Source organism: Salvia miltiorrhiza, chromosome 2 (genome assembly GCF_028751815.1).
Source record: "Salvia miltiorrhiza cultivar Shanhuang (shh) chromosome 2, IMPLAD_Smil_shh, whole genome shotgun sequence".
Taxonomy (NCBI): domain Eukaryota; kingdom Viridiplantae; phylum Streptophyta; class Magnoliopsida; order Lamiales; family Lamiaceae; genus Salvia; species Salvia miltiorrhiza.
Window position 1 is genome coordinate 41542882 of NC_080388.1, and position 19658 is coordinate 41562539.

A 19658-nucleotide genomic window follows, 5' to 3' on the forward strand; every position below is an offset into this window, starting at 1 on the left:
TGCAATCATTCTTCATTCCATCTACTTAGGTGGATTTCTTACTCTTTTATCTAAGATATTCGATCGTACATGCGCTGTTAGTTTCTGTAATAATAATAACAATAATCATAACCAGGTAAAATAGGCTTGGATTACTAAGCACAGCGCTGATGAGTATTCTAGTCCTCATCAATTTTGAAAACATCTTCGTCGGAATTCCGTCGTTGTTCCGTCGGTGATTACCAACGGATTATTTTCCGTCGGTAATTCTGTCGGTGTCCGATATGTTTTTTTGTAGTGCGGTTCGAATCCTGGAGGAAGCATAATATTTTAAATTTTGTTATTCATCATATATATATATATTTAAAATTCATAAATATGTTATTAATTTCATTTTGATTTTACATTGTATTTTTTAGATATAGTACATTATACATTATGGTTTGATGCTACTGTACTCTTCGCGATGTCATTTACTATTAGTTGTCACATACTCTATTCACGTAACATATATACTATTAGACTAGTTTTTTATTTATGTGATTTAATTTTCTTTTACTTGATCAATCAAATCCAAAGGTATACGTTATTTGCACACTACTCTACTCTAGCTAGTACCCATACGTGCCTGATTTTCATTTGTTGTGCAAGTGATTCATGTTCAATTATAAATGCAAGTCAATAGCATATCGTTATTAGAGCATGATTAGGTGTAAAAATGGATTAAATAATTACATTGCAACTTGGTAATAAATAATCTCATTTGCCCAGCTCACCTATATAGAGATGAAAATAAAAATGAAGATAAATAAAAGTAGGCACACTTAGTGCCTTTGTCATTGAGGTGGCTTGATGGGTTAGCTTAGAACGTTATTTGGAAGCAAATCTCATTCTGTATGATAATTATATTATTTACACAGAACACGTTACTTTCGTCACGTTATATATATTAATACGTAAAATGCGAAATCAAATAAATACACAGTACTATTGAAATCTTTTTCATGTGCTCCCTTGAGTTCTTCAGCAGCCGGTGTGCCATATTTTACGGTACAATTTGTTTTATACATGTGTAAATTTGACCATAACAGTGTCAGAATTTAGACACGTTGTGAGAAACACTTGTACGCATGTGTATCTGCATAAAATTGGCGAAGTTGCCCATTTACACCAAAGTTTACTTTTCAATCGTGTTCCAAATTTAAAATGGGTATTATTAGGCTTCTGGAATTTTATGTAAGGAATATTGTATTTTATTCGTCCACAAAAATAATTCTAACTTTTATTTTTGAGATGTCCATAAATAATATGCCTATTTTGATTATATACATTATATTACCCTTAAAATATATATCAACTTATTTACATATTCTGCCCTATATGACCTACCACTTCCTTCACAATACACTCAACTAATTAATGTGAGTCTCATAATACATTCGACTACAATTATTAAAAAATTTATGAGATTATTTTTTGTAAACGAAGTGAGCATATATATAAAAATGATGTGCAAAGTTTTATCCTCGTCACTCCTAAATGCCATTTAAAAGTTATAAAACTAAATAAATAAATAAACTTACAATTAGAAACATATACATATATATATATATATATATATATATATATATATATATAGGGTTGAATTCTAGTGAGAAGCTGTAAATGAGATTAATGAACTTTTCAATAAATTCTTTGAACTTTTCAATATAACTGACGAACCCACAAATCTATTTAATTTGTTAAAAAATATGCTAGAGCCAAGAATTGAACCCCAGATCCACCGCGAGTTCATAAGAATTTACAGTAAAGTTCATCAAATATATAGCGTGAATAAATCATGTCCGTTAGATTAAAATAAGATCAACGGATGAGATTACTTCTATCTTCTTTCTTACATTTAGGCCTTCTTCATTGAACCTTGGCTTCTATGGAGACCACTCCCTTACATAGAGAACAAAGATCAAATCCTGTGCGTCGATCTTGCTTAATCTAACGGTTCATATAATTTCCTGATTTGATTTTTCATGTAATTAAATATTGGTTAATTAAATCCACTGAAATCTGGGATCACGTTGAATAAATCCCGGAAATTTCGAAACTTCCTGTTCTGGGACTTGATCCGTTAATGAACATTATTATGTTCGTTCATTTGTTTTCCTACGAAAATATTGACGAACATTAATATGTTCATTTATTTTTTTACGAAAATATCGACGAATATTAGTATGTTCATTTATTTTTTACGAACATATCAACGAAAATTAGTATGTTCATTTGTTTTTTTACGAACATATCAACGAACATTAGTATGTTCATTAGTATTTTCTACGAACATTGCGTTCTGTGGATGCGCTATTCACGTAACAGACTCTTCATCAAATTAATATTCCATAAATAAAAGATTTGATTGCATCTATCTATGACAATTAACGAAAATATCAAATCTTCACCAGATGAATCATCACCCTTGGATATACCAAGATCGACGCACATGATTCGGTCTTCGTTCTTCGAATTTTTGATGGTCTCCATAGAACTCTATCCTATATGTATGTATATATATATATATATATATATATATATATATATATATATATATATATATATATAGCACTACTCAAAACTAGACAACGAACAATTCTCATAAATTCAAAACCTTAATTAGGTCACATGCTGCAGACTATAATATTTTGTATGCAGTAGCCAAATAAAAATACGTCTAGGCAATTTGATTATTCACTCACAATATTTTGGATCATGGAGATAATTCGATATTAAATTCTAATTATATACTGTATGATTAATAACTTTTAATTAAAGAACCGTTCATCCGAATGCACACTAGTTTTTCCCGATAAACAATTTGATTTATAACTATTTCTGTGCATAGGTTGCTGAAGTTGTTAATGAAATCCATGAGCCCAATCAAATTTTCTAATTGTTTTTGAAACCTTTAACTTTATATTTTGTTGGATTTTAGTATGGGATATGCTGGTGTTGGTCGTGCACCGCCACTATCTTCCGCTGTTTCCAACATTTTTATTATTGGATAGTTTTGTATGTTTTAAGGAAAGTAGGTAGTTTGTATATCTTTAAACCGTAATTAAGGCTTTATGCAAATTGATTAATTAATCTATGTTTTGTACATATTTTCACATTTCACATGCTGCACCTGTGAATGTGATCGAGATTTCCTATAGTACGTACCCCATGTTCAGCTTCATATATTTAATGTGTTATTACCAACTCATATTCTCCATAAATTAATGAAATAAAAATATGAAACGCAACATAATAAAAAAATCAAAGTAATAAGCATCTCATGTATCGCATATAAAAACCCCTACATGCAGCTTTAGGCCATTGTATACAAACTCCTACTTGAAATCCATTTCCGATTTCTCCCTCAAACAATGAAGCGATTCGTGGTCGTTTCGTCGCTACTCCTTCTGGCGAGCCACCTAGCCTACAGCCGTTCGATCGCAGATGAAGGGAAGTCGGTTTCCGACGGCAGCTTTCTGCAGTGGCCGCTTTCAGCGACGACGGTGACGTGCGAGCCGGTGTACGGGTTCCTGCCGTGCACCTCCAACGGTTGGGGGCTGCTGTTTATGATCGTGGTGTACAATATTCTGCTGTCTATCGGGGGGCAGTATGTGGGCGCCGCCTCTGATCTGTGGCTGCAGATCATCGGTCCAGGAGTGGTCGGAGGCAGCGTGTTTCAGTTCCTCGGCACCATTCCGCAGCTGGTTATGATGCTTTGTAAGTTTCCTTCTTTCTTTAATTTCAAAACACCTACTTTTCATCATTTCTTTACTGTTTAATCTCTGGAAACACCATTTCTTGGTTGTGTTGATGTTACCTTGTTTGTGAAAAGGAGGTATCTAGACAGATAAATGTAAAGCCATTTGTTACCGTTCAATTAATTAGTCAACCAATAAAATAAATCTCTTATTTTAATCATGTGATTAATAATTTAGTATATATAATTAAGGTTTGAGGATAGGGATAGAATTAGTGGTTGTAATTATTGAAGCAATATTTTACTGAAATAGGAAGATGTAGCGAATCAGGAAGGAAGAGAAATAGGGGTTTTAGGTCATTTTGTTTTAAGATGTAGACATAAAATAAAATTGTCGGATTCAAATTATATTGGATGTTACTCTCTCCGTCTCATTATAAATGTCTCACTTTTCATAATACGTCTCATTACAAATGTTACATTCCTTTTTTGGCAATATATTATCCATCTATACCTAATATTTAAATAATTTCTACCAACCCACTTTATCTACTTTCTACACATTTTTTAATCTTCGTGTCCAAAAGTAATTAGACATTTGTAATGGACGGAGGGAGTAATAAGTATGGTATTTTGGGACGACATAAGTTTTAATGCAATGATTGAATTAAATCTAACTCATTGATTATTTTTTTTGTAAATAAAGGATATTTATAATGATAAAGTACGTATTCATGTTCTAAAAAAAACTGATACACTTTTGTTAGAGTCAAAAAATGACAAAAGTTTCATACTTTTGTTTGATACTATTTCTAGTCATTTTTGGGATTCAATTATTTTGAAAACTTGATATGGAACATCATGTTTAACACTAGTATTCAATCTCAACATGTTATAGACTATATTATGTAGACCGTGTGTTTATAATTATTAATCACTCGATTAGGTAAACTATAATGACATTTAAGATTCCTGTTAAGGGTGGTTAGTATCTACTCGTATTTCAGTAAGTTATTCAGATAAGTTGCAGTATCCTTTAGTAACCATATTTTCATTTCTGTTTGTTGGAAAAACACAAGGAAGATTTACACTTTTACGTCCAAAGTTTCTGTCAGTTTTTAAATTTTGAAGAAAATTTCGACTTTAATATATTGGTTCTGAGAAAATAATGTATTTTTTTTTTCAATCATACCTATATATATATAAAAATCCATTCCGAAAATTAAAGTGAACTGGCACGTGTATATATCCTTTAGGTATATATGATTTATTCGAATAAATCCACACATCATTATTTCATACATCTTGCAAAATTTATATGGAATTCACGTCGTTAGGTCAATTTTTAGAATGAAAATTAAAAAGTCGAGTTGTTCTAGATTCAGAAACATATTGCACTATATAACTATCAATACGTCAAAATCCAATCTTATAAAAAGTGGCTATTGGGAAAAAACAATCCCATACATTATTGTTTATTAATTAACAAGTCAGGCGTCAAAATATAATCTTTAAACTAATATTGTTGATTAATTCTTTGTATAAATCCAATATTAGGTTATTATCTCCTTCACGCAAAGAGTAGCACATCAACGAGTTTAACACACATCACACCTCTTCATTATTTAAAAGTAAATTAAATAAATTATACTAGTATATTCTCTGTGTAGGAAATACCAATTGATGTTCCCAAGTAACATACCCTGAATAATATTCTCTTATAAAAATTGTTTATATTATTATTCATATCCGTAATAGGTTGCAACCTGAACCTCTCACTACGTTTTGTGAATTAAATTACAAGTCGTCGTTGAAATAGTTACCGTACACAAAGCGATTATTAAAACTGTAAATAAGTTTACTTCAATAAAAAAGAAAAAAAGAAACTGTAAATAAGTTTTATTTTCATTTATGAGTTAAATAAAAGTAAATTATACAAAGTCAAAATTCCTTTTCCAAGTTGAGGAGGCAATAATAATATTTTAAGGAAGCCTTACGGAGTTAGGATCCAATATGTAATAAAATACTCACTAGTTCGGCAGCCCAGCAAATAACCGATAAGATCTTCAGATTTTTTTATTATTTTATTTCTGGGACGCAAGTTGTTGCTTAAGATTAAGGAGAGAAATGAATTAATTAATATACCAATATATTTTATTACTTTTTGGGCTTAATGATCACATGATGAACAGTTCCACCAAATAAATAAATACTAAGTATCTCTTTTGTAGTATTAATTAGTATGAACATGTATGTTAGCTTTTGTTATTAATTGAATCGTGCGGGTAGGTGTTCAGAAAACAAATACTAGTATAATATTAAAAAACTTCTATGTATTGATTTAAAGTTGATAGTGGGTCGTAGTCTCGTAGAAACATACAGTAGTGGCTACACATTTAAATGATTTTAGTTTTTAGTTTTGTTGTGATTGCTGTTTTTAATAGTGGAACTGAACGTGTTGAATTGGTCTATGATCCAACGGATATGTCTGTAATTGATATGTATTCTTGTGTTGGGATGAGCTAAAATAAAATAAATAATTTGATAATCATGTAATAATGTTTTTATATATTTAAATAAGGGTTAATTATATAGGCTTTGGAGCGAGTTGAAAAAATTATCTGACCTTTAAAAACAGTTCGAACTTACGCTTTCAAGCACTGCTTTAATTTTTTTTAATTAGAATAGGATTGGTACATGTATATGTTGTTTGCAGGGCTTGCTACTATATATAAAGGAAATGGAATAGCAATGTAATAATTGATTTTTATCTAGTGAGTGATTATCTAAAGGAGTAAATTATAGCTTATGACCCTAACTTTGGAGTAAATTACAAAAATTGGCTAATACCAATCCTATCTCTTCTCCACTATTCATCCCATTTCATGCTTAAATAACAATATTCCTTTGTATCAATCACCTCACCATCTAACAAAATCCTCGTGTTTTTAATGAAGTACCTATACTTACGGGTAGCACGGAAGAGGCTCAATTACGGGCGACATCGGGGATGGGAATGGTGTTCGGAGGAGTAGCTATTCTTCTTACATTGATATGGGGCCTTACCGTCGTTCTCGGAAGCTACGATCCGTCCGAGGACGATGAAACCGATACTTCTGAGGCACATAAAGCAGCAACTGCGAATGGTGCTCAAGGATTCTTTCTTTCTTATTAATTAGCCTCTAAACCTTAAAAACATCACAGTTTTGATCTAACCTGCGGCAGTTGTTTCTCATGTAGCAGGTTCCAGCATCGTTACAGATGTCGAAACGGGCTGGACTGCGAGACTGGTCTTGGTAGCTTCAGTGCCGTATCTCATCCTTGAGCTTCAAAATGCTGTCACCTCGTCGTCTGGGAAAAGAGTCCTCATTCTTATTGCTCTCATCGTCACGGTTGCTTTGCTCTGTGGTTACGTTTTGTATCAGGTAATAATAAGATTTCCACGGCATCACCTGTTCAAGTTCAAACCATTTACATATGTTATGCTGCCTCAATCAATAGTGTTATGAGATGCCAAATCAATATAAGTCGCATAGAATCTAGTTAAAAAGAGACAAAGCCTAAAACATAAGGTAAAACTTGTGTACATCCGGATGTATGGCACATCCAACCCAATAAGGGCTCACCAATCCCCAATTAGCGTTATTATCCTAGTTAGGATTTATTAATCACAATTAGGATTTAATTAGAGTGTATGTACATGAATTTGTCTCAACACATAATGACATTTCAACTCTAGACTTTGTTAACTCAAGGTTTGTTCTAGAAGGGCCGTAACGCAGATGGGCATTGCTAACGCTCATTAGGCAGAGCTCGTTTCTAAAAGGTAGATTGTGGGGAAAGGGTGCTAAAGTGGTTACATGCCACAAGCTAAATCTCATACATACCAGCAATGGCAGACTAAAATAGGAACATAAACATTGTAAACCTAGATTATGTTATTATGTTTCTTTCACAATCTCATTTTTCTTTTTTGTATTACTTTTCGTGCAGTCATTCCAGCCGTGGATACAGAGCAGATGTTTTGAGTTTATGGTAGATAAATATGCGAAGGATAAGCTACTGAAACTTATAACAGCAAATGGAAGGCCTAATACTAAAAAGATACAAGGGTAAGTCCATATATATAGGGATGGGATCTAGTGGGAATCAAATCATTGGTGAGAACGAAGAACACATGCACAAACACATAAAATTCATGAACAAGAGATGGCCAACATGAACAAATAAATGTAACACATAAATGAACTAATGTGGTTGTGCATGTGTTACATTTATTTGTTCAATCTGGTAGTTCATGTTTATAGATTTTATGTGTTTGTGCATGTGTTTTCAATTCTCATGTAAAAATGTCATTCTCACCTGATCCATTCTCTCTCTCTCTCTCTTATATATATATATATATATATATATATATATATATATTAGTATTTCCATAAATTTTCATTTACTATTGCTCATGATTGTTCCTAATTTATACTCACATATACTAAACAGGTTGTTCAACAAAATTGATAAAGACAATAATGCATCTGTAACAGCAGCAGAAGTAAGAGTTTTGGTCTTAGGAGTACAGATGGATGATAATGACACGAGCACAGACCTAGTTTTGGATGAAATCACAACATATTTCGATACCTCTGGTGATGGAGGTATCAGTCAGGACGAGTTCGTAAAGGGCATGACCAAATTGGCTTTCACCCTTTTAGATCAGACTCCAACACAAATAACAAAAGTCGGAAATAACAGTTCGCAGGTAAGACCATATCATAAAAAAAGCATGTCAATGTATCTAAATCTATAGCTATATAAATTGTTTCATGTAATTATACGAAAATCAAAATACGCAGATTACCAGTCCGGATCAGGAGGCGCTTTTAGGTAGCATCACGAGCACGAGCCAAACAATCAGCAATACTTGGTCGATTTACTTCAGAGCAACTTTCTTCTTGGTATTTGGAATTGCTATTGCATGCACCCTTTCATCACCTTTGATGAAATCAATTATGGAGTTTGCTACAGCAGTAAACGTGTCATCCTTCTGGGTCTCATACTTGGTTCTACCTCTTGCTCTGAACTATGGTAAAATCCTCGAAACAATTTCTTTGGCGGCACAGAAGTCGCAGAGGACAAACTCCTTGATGCTGTCTTCGGTACATATTCTTTTGTTGTGTACACCTTTAACTCGATATTTATGCATCAGTATTAGACAACTGAATTTCTCTCTTTTCATTGAACAGCTATATAGTGGTGTGTTCATGGGCAATATAATAGGTCTACTTCCATTCCTTGTGCCAGTATACTTCCGCAACTTGTCATCAGATGTCTCGGCAGAACTTCACTTAGTTTTATTGCTATGCATCTTCATGGGCACATACACTAGCTTCAACACCACGTTTCCACGTTGGACAGGCTATGTTGCACTAATTCTATACCCGATTTCTCTAGCGACGGTCTATGTTATTACCTCTGTTCTTTGATGGACTTAAAGAGCCAATATGTTATCACTCTGCAGCAATTCATATAGTGTGTATTTTCAAGAAAAGAATAAGCAATCATCATTGTAACATTTTCTCATTGTTTTATTCAACACATTGTAATATATATATTCACTAGCTAGCACCTACTTTAGCATTTGTGGGAGGAATTCTAATCCATTCATGTACTAAATCAGAATTCCATTAGAAGTCTCGAATCAAATGAAATAGCATTTGAGTTTACACAATTCTTCAATACATGATATTTGTCTTTTGTGCAATGGAGATACAAATCATAGAATCACAAACAGAAACAAAAGATGAACGATAGTCACACCAATACCTTCAACGGTGACTTATACTCCAGAATGGGGGCCTGCGCTCATCAAAAGCAGGTGGCCGTTGGTAAACAACTGATGCAACTTTGATCAAAACTCCAGCAGTCAGAGCCCATATTACATATGTCTCATTCTCAATTTTGTGATCAAAGAATTGGAGCAAATATTTATGACCCTTCCATTCTCGCTCCTCTTGTCTCCGATTCTCATCCTGTAACATGCCATTAAACACGAAATTTGCAGCTCAAGCACTAGTGATGACGGAAAAAACATAACCAAAACTAGCTAAATGAGTCAACCTTGAGAAACATTTGTAACGGGGCATCAAATACGGACTCCACTTCAGCTGCATTCGGGACAGGGTTGAAGGCCTTCCTGTCCCAAATCACCCCTACCACTGGAACTACAGTAATATTTATCTGCAATCAAGAATATTACAGACCTCAGGGTCAAAACCTCTACATTCAAAACAGAAAATCAAGATCTGATTTATCATTCTTGAAAATACTACAGCTGGTGAATACACTATCCAAACTAAGTCTATTTGAGTAATTCACAGAGAATGTATATATACCAAACAATAGTCTCTATCAATAGATATAACATTGACAAAAAATAACCAATTACCCTAGTATGAAAGGGTTCAAGAATAGTTATAACTTCCACCATAGAAGGATTCAATCCAATTTCCTCATTAGCCTCCCTCAACGCCGTATCAACATCATCAACATCATTTTCATCCCTTTTCCCTCCAGGCAAAGCAACTTCACCTGAAAAATATGTTCCCCCAAAAAAACCTTAAAATCTCCATATTTACCAAGACACTAAATCCCAATTCATAAAAATGCAGCATTTTACCAGAGTGAGATGACAATTTTGAAGATCTCCTAGTAAGAATCACGCGAAGATCGCCCTTTTCATCTTCAAACAAACAGATCAAAATCGCAGCTCTGTTGGGTTTGATCGGTTCAGCTGCAGATTCATCAACTCTTGAATCACTACCACTGACGCTAGCATCAAAATTGTGATCGCAAAATTCTTGGCGGAGGCGTTGGGCTAATTTCACCAGGTTTTCTGATCTTCCTGAGCCGCCGGAATTCATCGTAACAGCAGTTTTCGGAAAAGAAAATCAAAGATTCAGAGCCACCTGCAACAAGTTTGGAGAAACTGAGCAAAAAATAGTGTTAATATCTCTAAATAACCATAACAATAAAAATATATTAATACTTGTCACACCCCAATTCTTTAAGGAATAAATATAATCGATGTGTGAATAATTCATAGAAATAAACAAGGGAAAAAATCTTGTTAAAAATCGAAATAGGATAAAAAGTCCGGCTATGCCCCTTTGGATCACAAGTTTTGTTTTATACTTCTGACAACCAACATTCATTAGCATAAATTTAGTAGTGAAGAGTCTAAGCTCGGTCACGTATATCATTTGAAATTTAACATGAAGATCTTAAGTTGGAAAAACAAAAGACAATTATGAGTAATTGCTACAGCGGAAGTCTAAAATAAAAATTTAATCTTCCCGTCAGCACCAGCAAGCCAACCTGAAAACATTTGAAAGTATTTTTGGGCTAAGTACTAATGTACTCGGTGGGCATACATTTTCTGAAACATTTCATATTTTCCTAAAGACAGTTTATCCGATTATACTTGACATAACTTAGAAGGTTTTAAATTGAAAGAACTTCTAAGCATGTTAAAATAATTTCTTTCATTTGTGCGCACATGTCACACTCCCATTCTGTTACTCGCTGTGATCCCGGACCTTTTAGCCACCTTGGTTTAAAAAAGCGTGAAGCGCACCGAAGCGCAAACTGCCCCGGGGCCTAAAGCGCGGGCTTGTCGTAGGCGAAACGCGCTAAAGCCTAAAAAATTCTAATATATTTACCTACAATATATTTTATAGCAAAAAACACAAATACTTAAAACCACAAATACTTAAACACACAAATACTTAATTTAAAAGTTAAAACACACAAATACTTAAGTTTAAAGTAAGCAAGTCTAAAAGTTTGATCAAATCTCAAGCAACTAATCAAAAATCATCATCATTAAGTGCAGCATCCCCATCTCCTTCATCATCTTTGTCTTCACCAATGTCCACTTCCATCTCCTCCCCACCCACCCTCATTCTCATCCTCATCTAAGAAAAAATGGAAACTTTACCTTTGGACGACGACCGGCGGCGGCGGCGAACAGTTGGCAACGACGGCGGCCAGCTGGAGGAGGCGCGCGACGGCTGGCGGCGCCGGACGGTGGGCAGAACAGGTTAGGGTCGCGAGAGGGATGGGAGAAGAGGGGAGGCATGCATTTGTTATGATGAAATAAAACCTAGTTTTTTTAAAATTTAAAAACCTAACCGTAACATACTAAAAGCCCACGCTTCAGCGCTTCTCGCCTAGGCGCGCTTTTGTGCGCTTCTCCGCGCTTCCTGTAGGTAAGTGCGCTTCGCTTAGAGAAAAGCCCAGATGTGCGCTTCACCAAAAGCGTGCGCTTTTTTGCGCTTAAGCGCACTTTTTAAAACCAAGTTAGCCACAGACGGATCTCTGTCTCTTGCTTACTTGAACTGAGGGCATAACCCAGACAAGTTTACTTTGACCTCGAGACGCTACCCAGGCAGGCCTCATATTTATCATGTTCCGGAACACATCCAGCCGAGCACCCTTATAACGCCTCTGGTTAGTGTCCGATGGAAATCAACCCACCGAGTCAGCTAACAAGTGTACACAATTCTCAAACAACGTGTTAGATCATAAGAGAACCTCAATTGATTAACTTTGCGAGCCTTAAACAGAGCAGAGTGTACATAAATATTTTATTGGATAAACAGTTTGCATTTCAATAAATAAACAATTTGCATTTCATTGAAACATTTAAAACTTAATAACTCAATCATATTTTATACATTTGGAAAGTAAGCCCACTTGGGTAGTAGGCAAAGCCTAAAGATCATAATCACATAAAATCATCTTGGGAAAGCAGTGCTAATCCCCTTAGTCCACCAAGCCTACAAAAAATTCTAGCCTTAATAGGTCTCGTGAAGTTAATCTTATTTTTTAGTGAGTGTACTAAACATTCTATGATTCACTTAGTCGGGTTTTCAAAATTTAATAAATAAATAATTGAAAACTAAAATTCTTGAGTCATGGACACCAACAATATCCTTACTCGATTTTCTTTAATAATTGAATTTACAAATAAACTCAATTAAATCATAAATACTTTCCATTGCATAGTGCAAATGCAAATTTATTTCATGCTTAAACATATAATAAGTAATTACTTAAAATATGCACATAATAATAATATTATTATGAAAATCATCTTTTAAAAATAATTAATCAAACTTTATTATAAGTCTAAGTAATAAATATTGGGAAGCCTATTTAAAATAATTAAATCAAGGCCCCTCCCTTTTTATATAAAATTTTCGCAGCCCAACAAATTAAATAAGAAAAAACATGGTCCAACAGAGAAATAAATCAGCCCAACTTCAGGAGCCCAATAGACCAAACCCACAAGCCCAACACAAACCCTATTTCTCCCCCCCCCCCCCCGAACACACGCAGTCTACACACACACACACACACACTCAATCTTAGCGGCGCACCCTCCGTCTCACACTCTTCTCCGGCGACGAGCACCTCCGCCGCCTCCATCCTCGACGACGACGAAGACGCCGCCGCCACCCTCTGCATCTCCGGCGCACAGCAGCAACAAGCCGCTGTCACCACCGCCTTCCTATTTCCCTCTGCCCCAATCTCTTTCTTCCTCTCACATTCTTCTCCCTCTATTCTCTGTTCACTCTGGCCGGCGGATAGCAGCAACAAAGCCGCCGCCTCACCTTCTCTTTTTGCAGAATCCGACGGCCGCCGCAGCTGAAGCCAGCCATCGTCGGTCCGCCCCTCTCCCTCGAATCTCCAGCCGCCGCCCGTAGATCAGGCGACGCTGCCTCCGACTCTCTCCCAGCCCATTCCTATCTCTCACAATCAACGACACTCCTCTCTCTGACTCGACTCGACAGCAACAGAGTCGCCACCGGAGCTCTGCCTCCCTCTGCTCTCTCTCAAACCTCCCGGCGACAGCAACCCGTGGCCGCCGCCGTTCTCCCCTCTCTCACCGAACCCGGCGGAAACAGCCTCCACGTTGCCTCCGCCTTCCTCGTTGGCGACGGCGAGGCGCCGCCGCCTCTCAGCCCTCCCCTGTTCACAAACCCGGCAGCTTAACTACCGTCACCGGCCGCCGCGCACCACTCTCTCTCTGAAACATCCGGCGAGCAGCCATGACAGCCTCCGCCGACGACCCCTCACCCTTCCCGACTCAAACGTTCCAAACACTCAGATTCGACAAGCAAAAATCAAAACTCAAGACTCCATCTTTTGTATAAAACGGACATGCTTCATGTATATAAGTATATATATAAACAGAGTGTATGCATATGTATTTTTTATTTTGTATATGTCAGCTTGATCATTCGTGATATGTGAAATCTGAATTCATTATGTGGGGCAGTTGGCTATGTGATTTTTTACATCTCAATATGACAACACTAGGGAGTTAGGATGAACCTTCAAGAGTTTTCTGGTTTGAGTTGGGGAAGTTTGAAAGGTATGGCCGCTGGAATCACTGCTACTGATACTTCTTAAATGGAGCTATAGAAAAGGATAGAATTTGCAGATATTGTTTCCTTCAATTTGCAAGATGAACCAAGCAAGAATCGAAGAAACTCAGGTTTAAAGCTCACCTATGAAATTATCTTTTGCTCCTGAATTCTGCTACTTGTGAAAGAGTATCTTTTGCTCCTGAATTCTGCTACTTGTGAAAGAGAGGGATTGTGAAAGATTTTGTGAAATAAGGTATGAATGAATTGATTGGAGCATGGGATATGGCTTTGCGAGAAGCTTCACTCAAAAGGCTATAAAGTGTAGGACTAGCCCTTGAGGATTATATGGAGTGGTTTTGATGGTAAGAGTTGCTAAAAGTGACCCGATATGACAATTAAAGTCTTCAGGGTTAAATTATCGGAACTGTAATAATTTTTCAAGATTAGCTAATTTAAAAGCTTGTGTGAATGTTAAATGTTCAATTAAATAAATATGCAATGTATATAAATTTAAATAAATAAATTTACAAATGTTTTTGTAAACCATTTTGGTTGGAATTAAATTAAACTCATTTTCTTAATTCGGCGTGAATCATCTTAAATTCTAAATTCAAAAATTATTTTAAATTTAGTTAGGGAAAAATGGGATATTACAATACTAATCAATTTTATGGAAAAGAGACAATTTTACCCTTTTAATATTTTCACCCATTTTATTTATTTTTTAATTTATAGCAAAATTAATTTAAAAACGTAAAAATTTCCGTAAGAATAAAATTCTTTTCTTCTTTACTTCTTCTTTCTTTTTTTTACTGTGAATTCATTCTTCGATTTTTATTTTCTTTTCTGGTTCGGTTATTTTCTTATTCTTCTTTTCCTTTTTCTTTTTCTTTTATTCTTTGATCCTTTTCTTCTTTCTTATTCCGTTTGTTCTATTTTAAGTTTTTACACTTCTTAAAGAAATTTCTTCAATTCTCTTCTTCTTCTCGAACACTTTACTTTTTCAACACATGTCTCTTGTTGCCTGAATTGAACAGAAACATATTGTTGAGAATTGTACTATCTGATTTATATTACTCCATAAGTTTTCATGAAAATGATGATATCAATGAAATTAAGATAAAGAAAAGAATATCAAAACATCTCTATTTGGTGGTTACCTTACCAAGACCAAACCGGTGGTTGTAGAGCGAATCAACGACAATGGTGGCATGATTCAGAGGTTATGCGGAAGCACCGGACGGTGGCGCGTCGCGATGGGGTTTAGTGGCTCTAGACGACGGCACGACTTGGAGAAACAATCGAGGAACGAGTAGCAGAGCAGCAGTAGCGGTGATGTAGGCAGCAAATGCCCAGCGGCGACATTTGGGCAGAGAGGGGAGGCTTCTCAATTTTGATCGGACTTTTTATTTTGGGTTAAGTACCAAATTCCCCCCTATCGATGGCGTCCCTATCGCATACAGGACCCTATAGTCAAGATAAGCGTTGTTTACTATCTCAACGTGGCAAAATCGAACCAATTATCCCCCCTCCCACCACTTAACGGACGTTAACACCGTCAATTTTTTTCATTTTTTTTAAGTAATATGAAAATCAAACGTTCCTACAGGACCACATACCCCCATGCGCCGCCGGGTCTCCTCCCGCTTCCCTGTTTGATGCAGAGCACACGGCCAGAACCGTCGCCGCCCGAACCATATCCAGCACCACCTTGGCACACGCTAGAGCCTCCACCACCACCGCTACCCCATCCTCCGCCACTACCTTCCCCAAAATCATACCCACTTCCACACCATCACCACCATTACCAAATCTTCTGCCTCAAAACCCATCCCCACCACCAGAGCCGTCGCCAAACCCATCGTCGCCTCCATGGCCACCACCCCAACCCCTTCCAGGCCCAAAACCTCGACCTTTATCATATCCACCAACCGTCAAGGTGTGAAGAAGAAAAAATCGAAATTTAAAAATCAAAAACCTTAGATGTATTTTGATTTGGGGAAAGGGAAAAAGAGAATAAGTGAGGGGGAACGAGAGACGCCAGCCTCGCTGCGTCGAAGGCGGTGAGAACCGGCGACTTCCGTTGGAACAGAGGCGGCGGCGGTTCTGACCGTGTGCCGTGCATCGAACAGGGAAGGGGGAGGAGGCCTAGCGGCGCAGGGGGGTATTTGGTCCCATAGGAACGTTCGATTTTCATATTAATTAAAAAAATAAAAAATTGACGGTGTTAACGTCCGTTAAGTGGCGGGGGGAAATTGGTTCGATTTTGCCACGTTGAGGTAGTAAACAGCGTTTATCTTGACTATAGGGTCCTGTACGCGATAGGGACGCCATCGATGAGAGAGAATTTGGTACTTAACCCTTTTATTTTTAAGGATGGGGAGGCTTCTCAATTTTGATGATAGGGTTTCGATTAAATCTATTATAAAAATTAAATTTAGATTTGTAAAATTCTGTTAAATTTTCAGATTTTTCAAAATTTGTTAAATATAAAAGGATATATTAGGGAGCTGTGGCCATTATTATTATATTTTTATTTGTGTGGTTTAAATAAACTTTTACTTAAGTAAAATGACTAATTTAGTATTGCATTTAAAATAGAAAATCAAGATCTGATGTATCATTCTTTTTTTGATAAATTTATAATATTAAATAAAAAATTAAAAGACCGTGCCATAGGGGACTCAAATCCAAGACTTTTGACCTTAGACATTAACCTCTTATAGCTTGGCTAACACACCCACCTGATTTATCATTCTTAAACATACTACCGCTGGTGAATACACTATCCAAACTAAGTGTTATGAGTAATTCACAGAGAATGTATATATACCAAACAATACTTTTATTGAGTAAAATGGCTAATTTAATATTTTCAATAAAAGATAAAATAATTGAATTTTGAGAAACAATTACATGGCTTCTTTTTAATAAGAGAAAAGAATATAATTTTGAGATAAAAAATTACATACAAGCGAGACAAATAAATTGTGCAAAAACTATGTAATATCTCCAGTCTCTAATTATTTTTTTATGGAATACAATTTTATTTTTATTTAGAATTTTTAATTTGATCAATTATTAATTTAATATTTTTCAATAAAAGATAAAAGAATGTAATATTGATATAAACAATTACATGATTTTTTTAATAAGAGATAAAAGAATATAATTTTAAGATGAAAATTTACATAAAAGCAGGACAAACAAAGTTAATAAAAAATATATATAATATCTCAAATCTCTAATATGTTTTTATAGAATTTCATCGAATGAAAACTTATACTTGTTTTTTTAATTCACATCTCACATTGATTTTTTTACAAAGCTACATCAAATAAAAATTACTATAAAATGGGTATTGCTATTATCCATTTAACAAGGAAACCAAGCATCATCTTGCTATAACTACTTTAAATATAATTTGGCTAATTAATTAGTTAGACAAATAAATAGTTATATTTTTGTATTGGTAAATTTAATTTTATCAATTTTAATTTCAATTAGTATTGTTTGTACTAAAATTTGATGGCCAAAAAATAATTTTATTTTTATTGAGAATTTTGATTTTATCCATTATTAATTTAATATTTCTTTTTATTAAAAGATAAAAGAATATACTTTTAAGATAAAAATTACATGACTTCTTTACAGTAAGAGATAAAAGAATGTAATTTGGAGATAAAAATTTACATAAAAGCGAAACAAGAAAAGTACACGAAAATTTTGTAATATCCCCATTCTCTAGTCATTTTTTATGAAATTTCATCAAATTGAAACTTATAAAAAAAATTATATTTTATTCTCTCATTTAACAATAAAATTAGGCATAAATCATGCTACAATTACCTTAAATATTCAATATTTTTTTGTTTATTTTGTTGATTAAAATATTTAATTAATTTATAAATGTCACTGGTTGGGCGGCAAAAAACTGAATCACTTTACTCTTACGTAATTTATATCTAGATTGTAGATTATTAGTCATTGTTTTGCTATCATTAGCTACACCAATTTCAGCTTTCTAATTTTATGGCATTTTAAGCTATAGACAAGATGATGATCATAACAGTTATGGTATTTTAAGTTCCAGATGAGATGACGCTTATAACTCAGTTATGCTTTTTCAAGTTCCAAACGAGATGATACTCAGAGGTGATCTGTTAAGCTCCAAACAAGATAATTTTGCATAATTTAGTTATAGTCTTGCAAACTCCACAGTTCACACGAGGTGTTGATCACAAGTAAGTTATGGTCTTTAAGCTCCAAACGAGATGAGAGCTCAAAAGTCAAATGTGACGTTTTAAGTTCCAACCGAGATGATGCTCAAAGGGATATTTCTGTTATTTCAAAAAAAAAAAATTAATGAAAATGGTTGAGATTATTACCATTACAAAGATTGTATCACCAATTTAATTTGATCAAATCAAATTAATTGAAAATTAATTTTTATACAAACTATATCATAAGTTATAATTATAAAAATAAAATAAAGTAATTATAAATAATGTAAATTAATTTTTCGTCGAATTTTGACAGGTTATACGCTAGTATTGATATATAATACGCTTTTCTTTGAAATAAGATTTAAGTATATAACAAACTATAGACATACTTTCTTTGAAGAGTATAGGGTTTAAAGGTGTCGTAGTTTAATAAAATCAGAGTTTCACGAAATAAAAAAAACATATTGTCCATTCAAAAAATGACATGTATATTGCAGGTCAATTTTGAAATAATTTTATGTATATGACATGTATAGGGTTTGAAGCAGACTTTGGAAGAATGATCTAAAATAAAAGTTGTAGATCATCTCAATATGAGTTCGTGGGCGCAAACGGATCGCAAATCGAAGTTTGAACGAGAAAGATATGGTTGAAACAAAAACATCGCGCACAACAATGGAAACATGGCGACCTTCGCGTCGCGTCGATCATGCGGCCACTGCCGGCCACGCGTCGCGTCAACAATGGCCTAGAGCAAAGAGGTACGCTGATATCCAAAGTTTCTATTCTCCAAATGGAGAATCGAGTAGCAAGAACATTCAGAATGTCGGAGCAAGCAAAGAAGGTGTTGGGTCAATGTCTAAGGCCAAATCAAAACCATGTTTCAGGTGTGGGAAAATTGGCCATTACATGAGTTAGTGTCTCAATCGTAAAAATAATACCCATGTAGGTGTTGTAGTGGGAGGTGAAGAACCACAACTTGAAGACAATCCAATATTTGATGAAGAAGATGTGCAAGAACATGAGGAAATCAAACCAAAAGATGGAGAATATTGTTTGGCGATTACAACTCCTAAACAAGATGATAACCAATCTTGGTTGAGGCGTAATATCTTTTGATCAAAGTGTAAGTCTCATAGAAAGATATGCTCGTTAGTCATTGATGAGGCAGCTTTAAAAATTTTGTTTCTCAAGAAATGGTGGAGAAACTCAAGCTCAAAACAAGTGTTCATCCCCATCCATATTCTGTCTCATGGATAAAGAAAGATAATGAGGTATGAA

General features: G+C 34.9%; 2 protein-coding genes across 19 annotated transcripts; one reads left to right on the forward strand and one right to left on the reverse strand.

Annotated features, from left to right (window-relative positions):
• Positions 1 to 3245: 3245 nt before the first annotated feature.
• LOC131013484 (sodium/calcium exchanger NCL2-like) lies at positions 3246 to 9355 on the forward strand. 3 transcript variants are annotated; one of them, XM_057941578.1, is made up of 7 exons: positions 3246 to 3741; positions 6679 to 6867; positions 6965 to 7146; positions 7715 to 7833; positions 8219 to 8477; positions 8572 to 8874; positions 8962 to 9355. In XM_057941578.1, the coding sequence occupies exons 1-7, from the start codon at positions 3396 to 3398 to the stop codon at positions 9199 to 9201; spliced, it is 1638 nt and encodes a 545-aa protein (XP_057797561.1). In that variant the 5' UTR covers positions 3246 to 3395; the 3' UTR covers positions 9202 to 9355. The 3 variants fall into 3 exon arrangements, with proteins under 3 accessions (XP_057797561.1, XP_057797559.1, XP_057797560.1); XM_057941577.1 differs by having other exon boundaries at positions 3332 to 3741; positions 6962 to 7146; XM_057941576.1 differs by having other exon boundaries at positions 3328 to 3741; positions 8572 to 9355.
• Positions 6463 to 14487, reverse strand: LOC131013485 (nudix hydrolase 15, mitochondrial-like). Of its 16 annotated transcripts, XM_057941586.1 has the most exons (7): positions 14328 to 14428; positions 14117 to 14200; positions 10395 to 10703; positions 10164 to 10306; positions 9836 to 9955; positions 9542 to 9747; positions 6463 to 7173 (listed from the first exon to the last, which is right to left on the reverse strand). In XM_057941586.1, exons 3-6 carry the CDS (start codon positions 10636 to 10638, stop codon positions 9544 to 9546), a joined length of 711 nt encoding a protein of 236 aa, XP_057797569.1. In that variant the 5' UTR covers positions 10639 to 10703; positions 14117 to 14200; positions 14328 to 14428; the 3' UTR covers positions 6463 to 7173; positions 9542 to 9543. The 16 variants fall into 16 exon arrangements, with proteins under 16 accessions (XP_057797569.1, XP_057797578.1, XP_057797571.1 ...); XM_057941595.1 differs by lacking the exon at positions 14117 to 14200 and having other exon boundaries at positions 14328 to 14438; XM_057941588.1 differs by having other exon boundaries at positions 10395 to 10683; positions 14117 to 14438.
• Positions 14488 to 19658: the final 5171 nt, after the last annotated feature.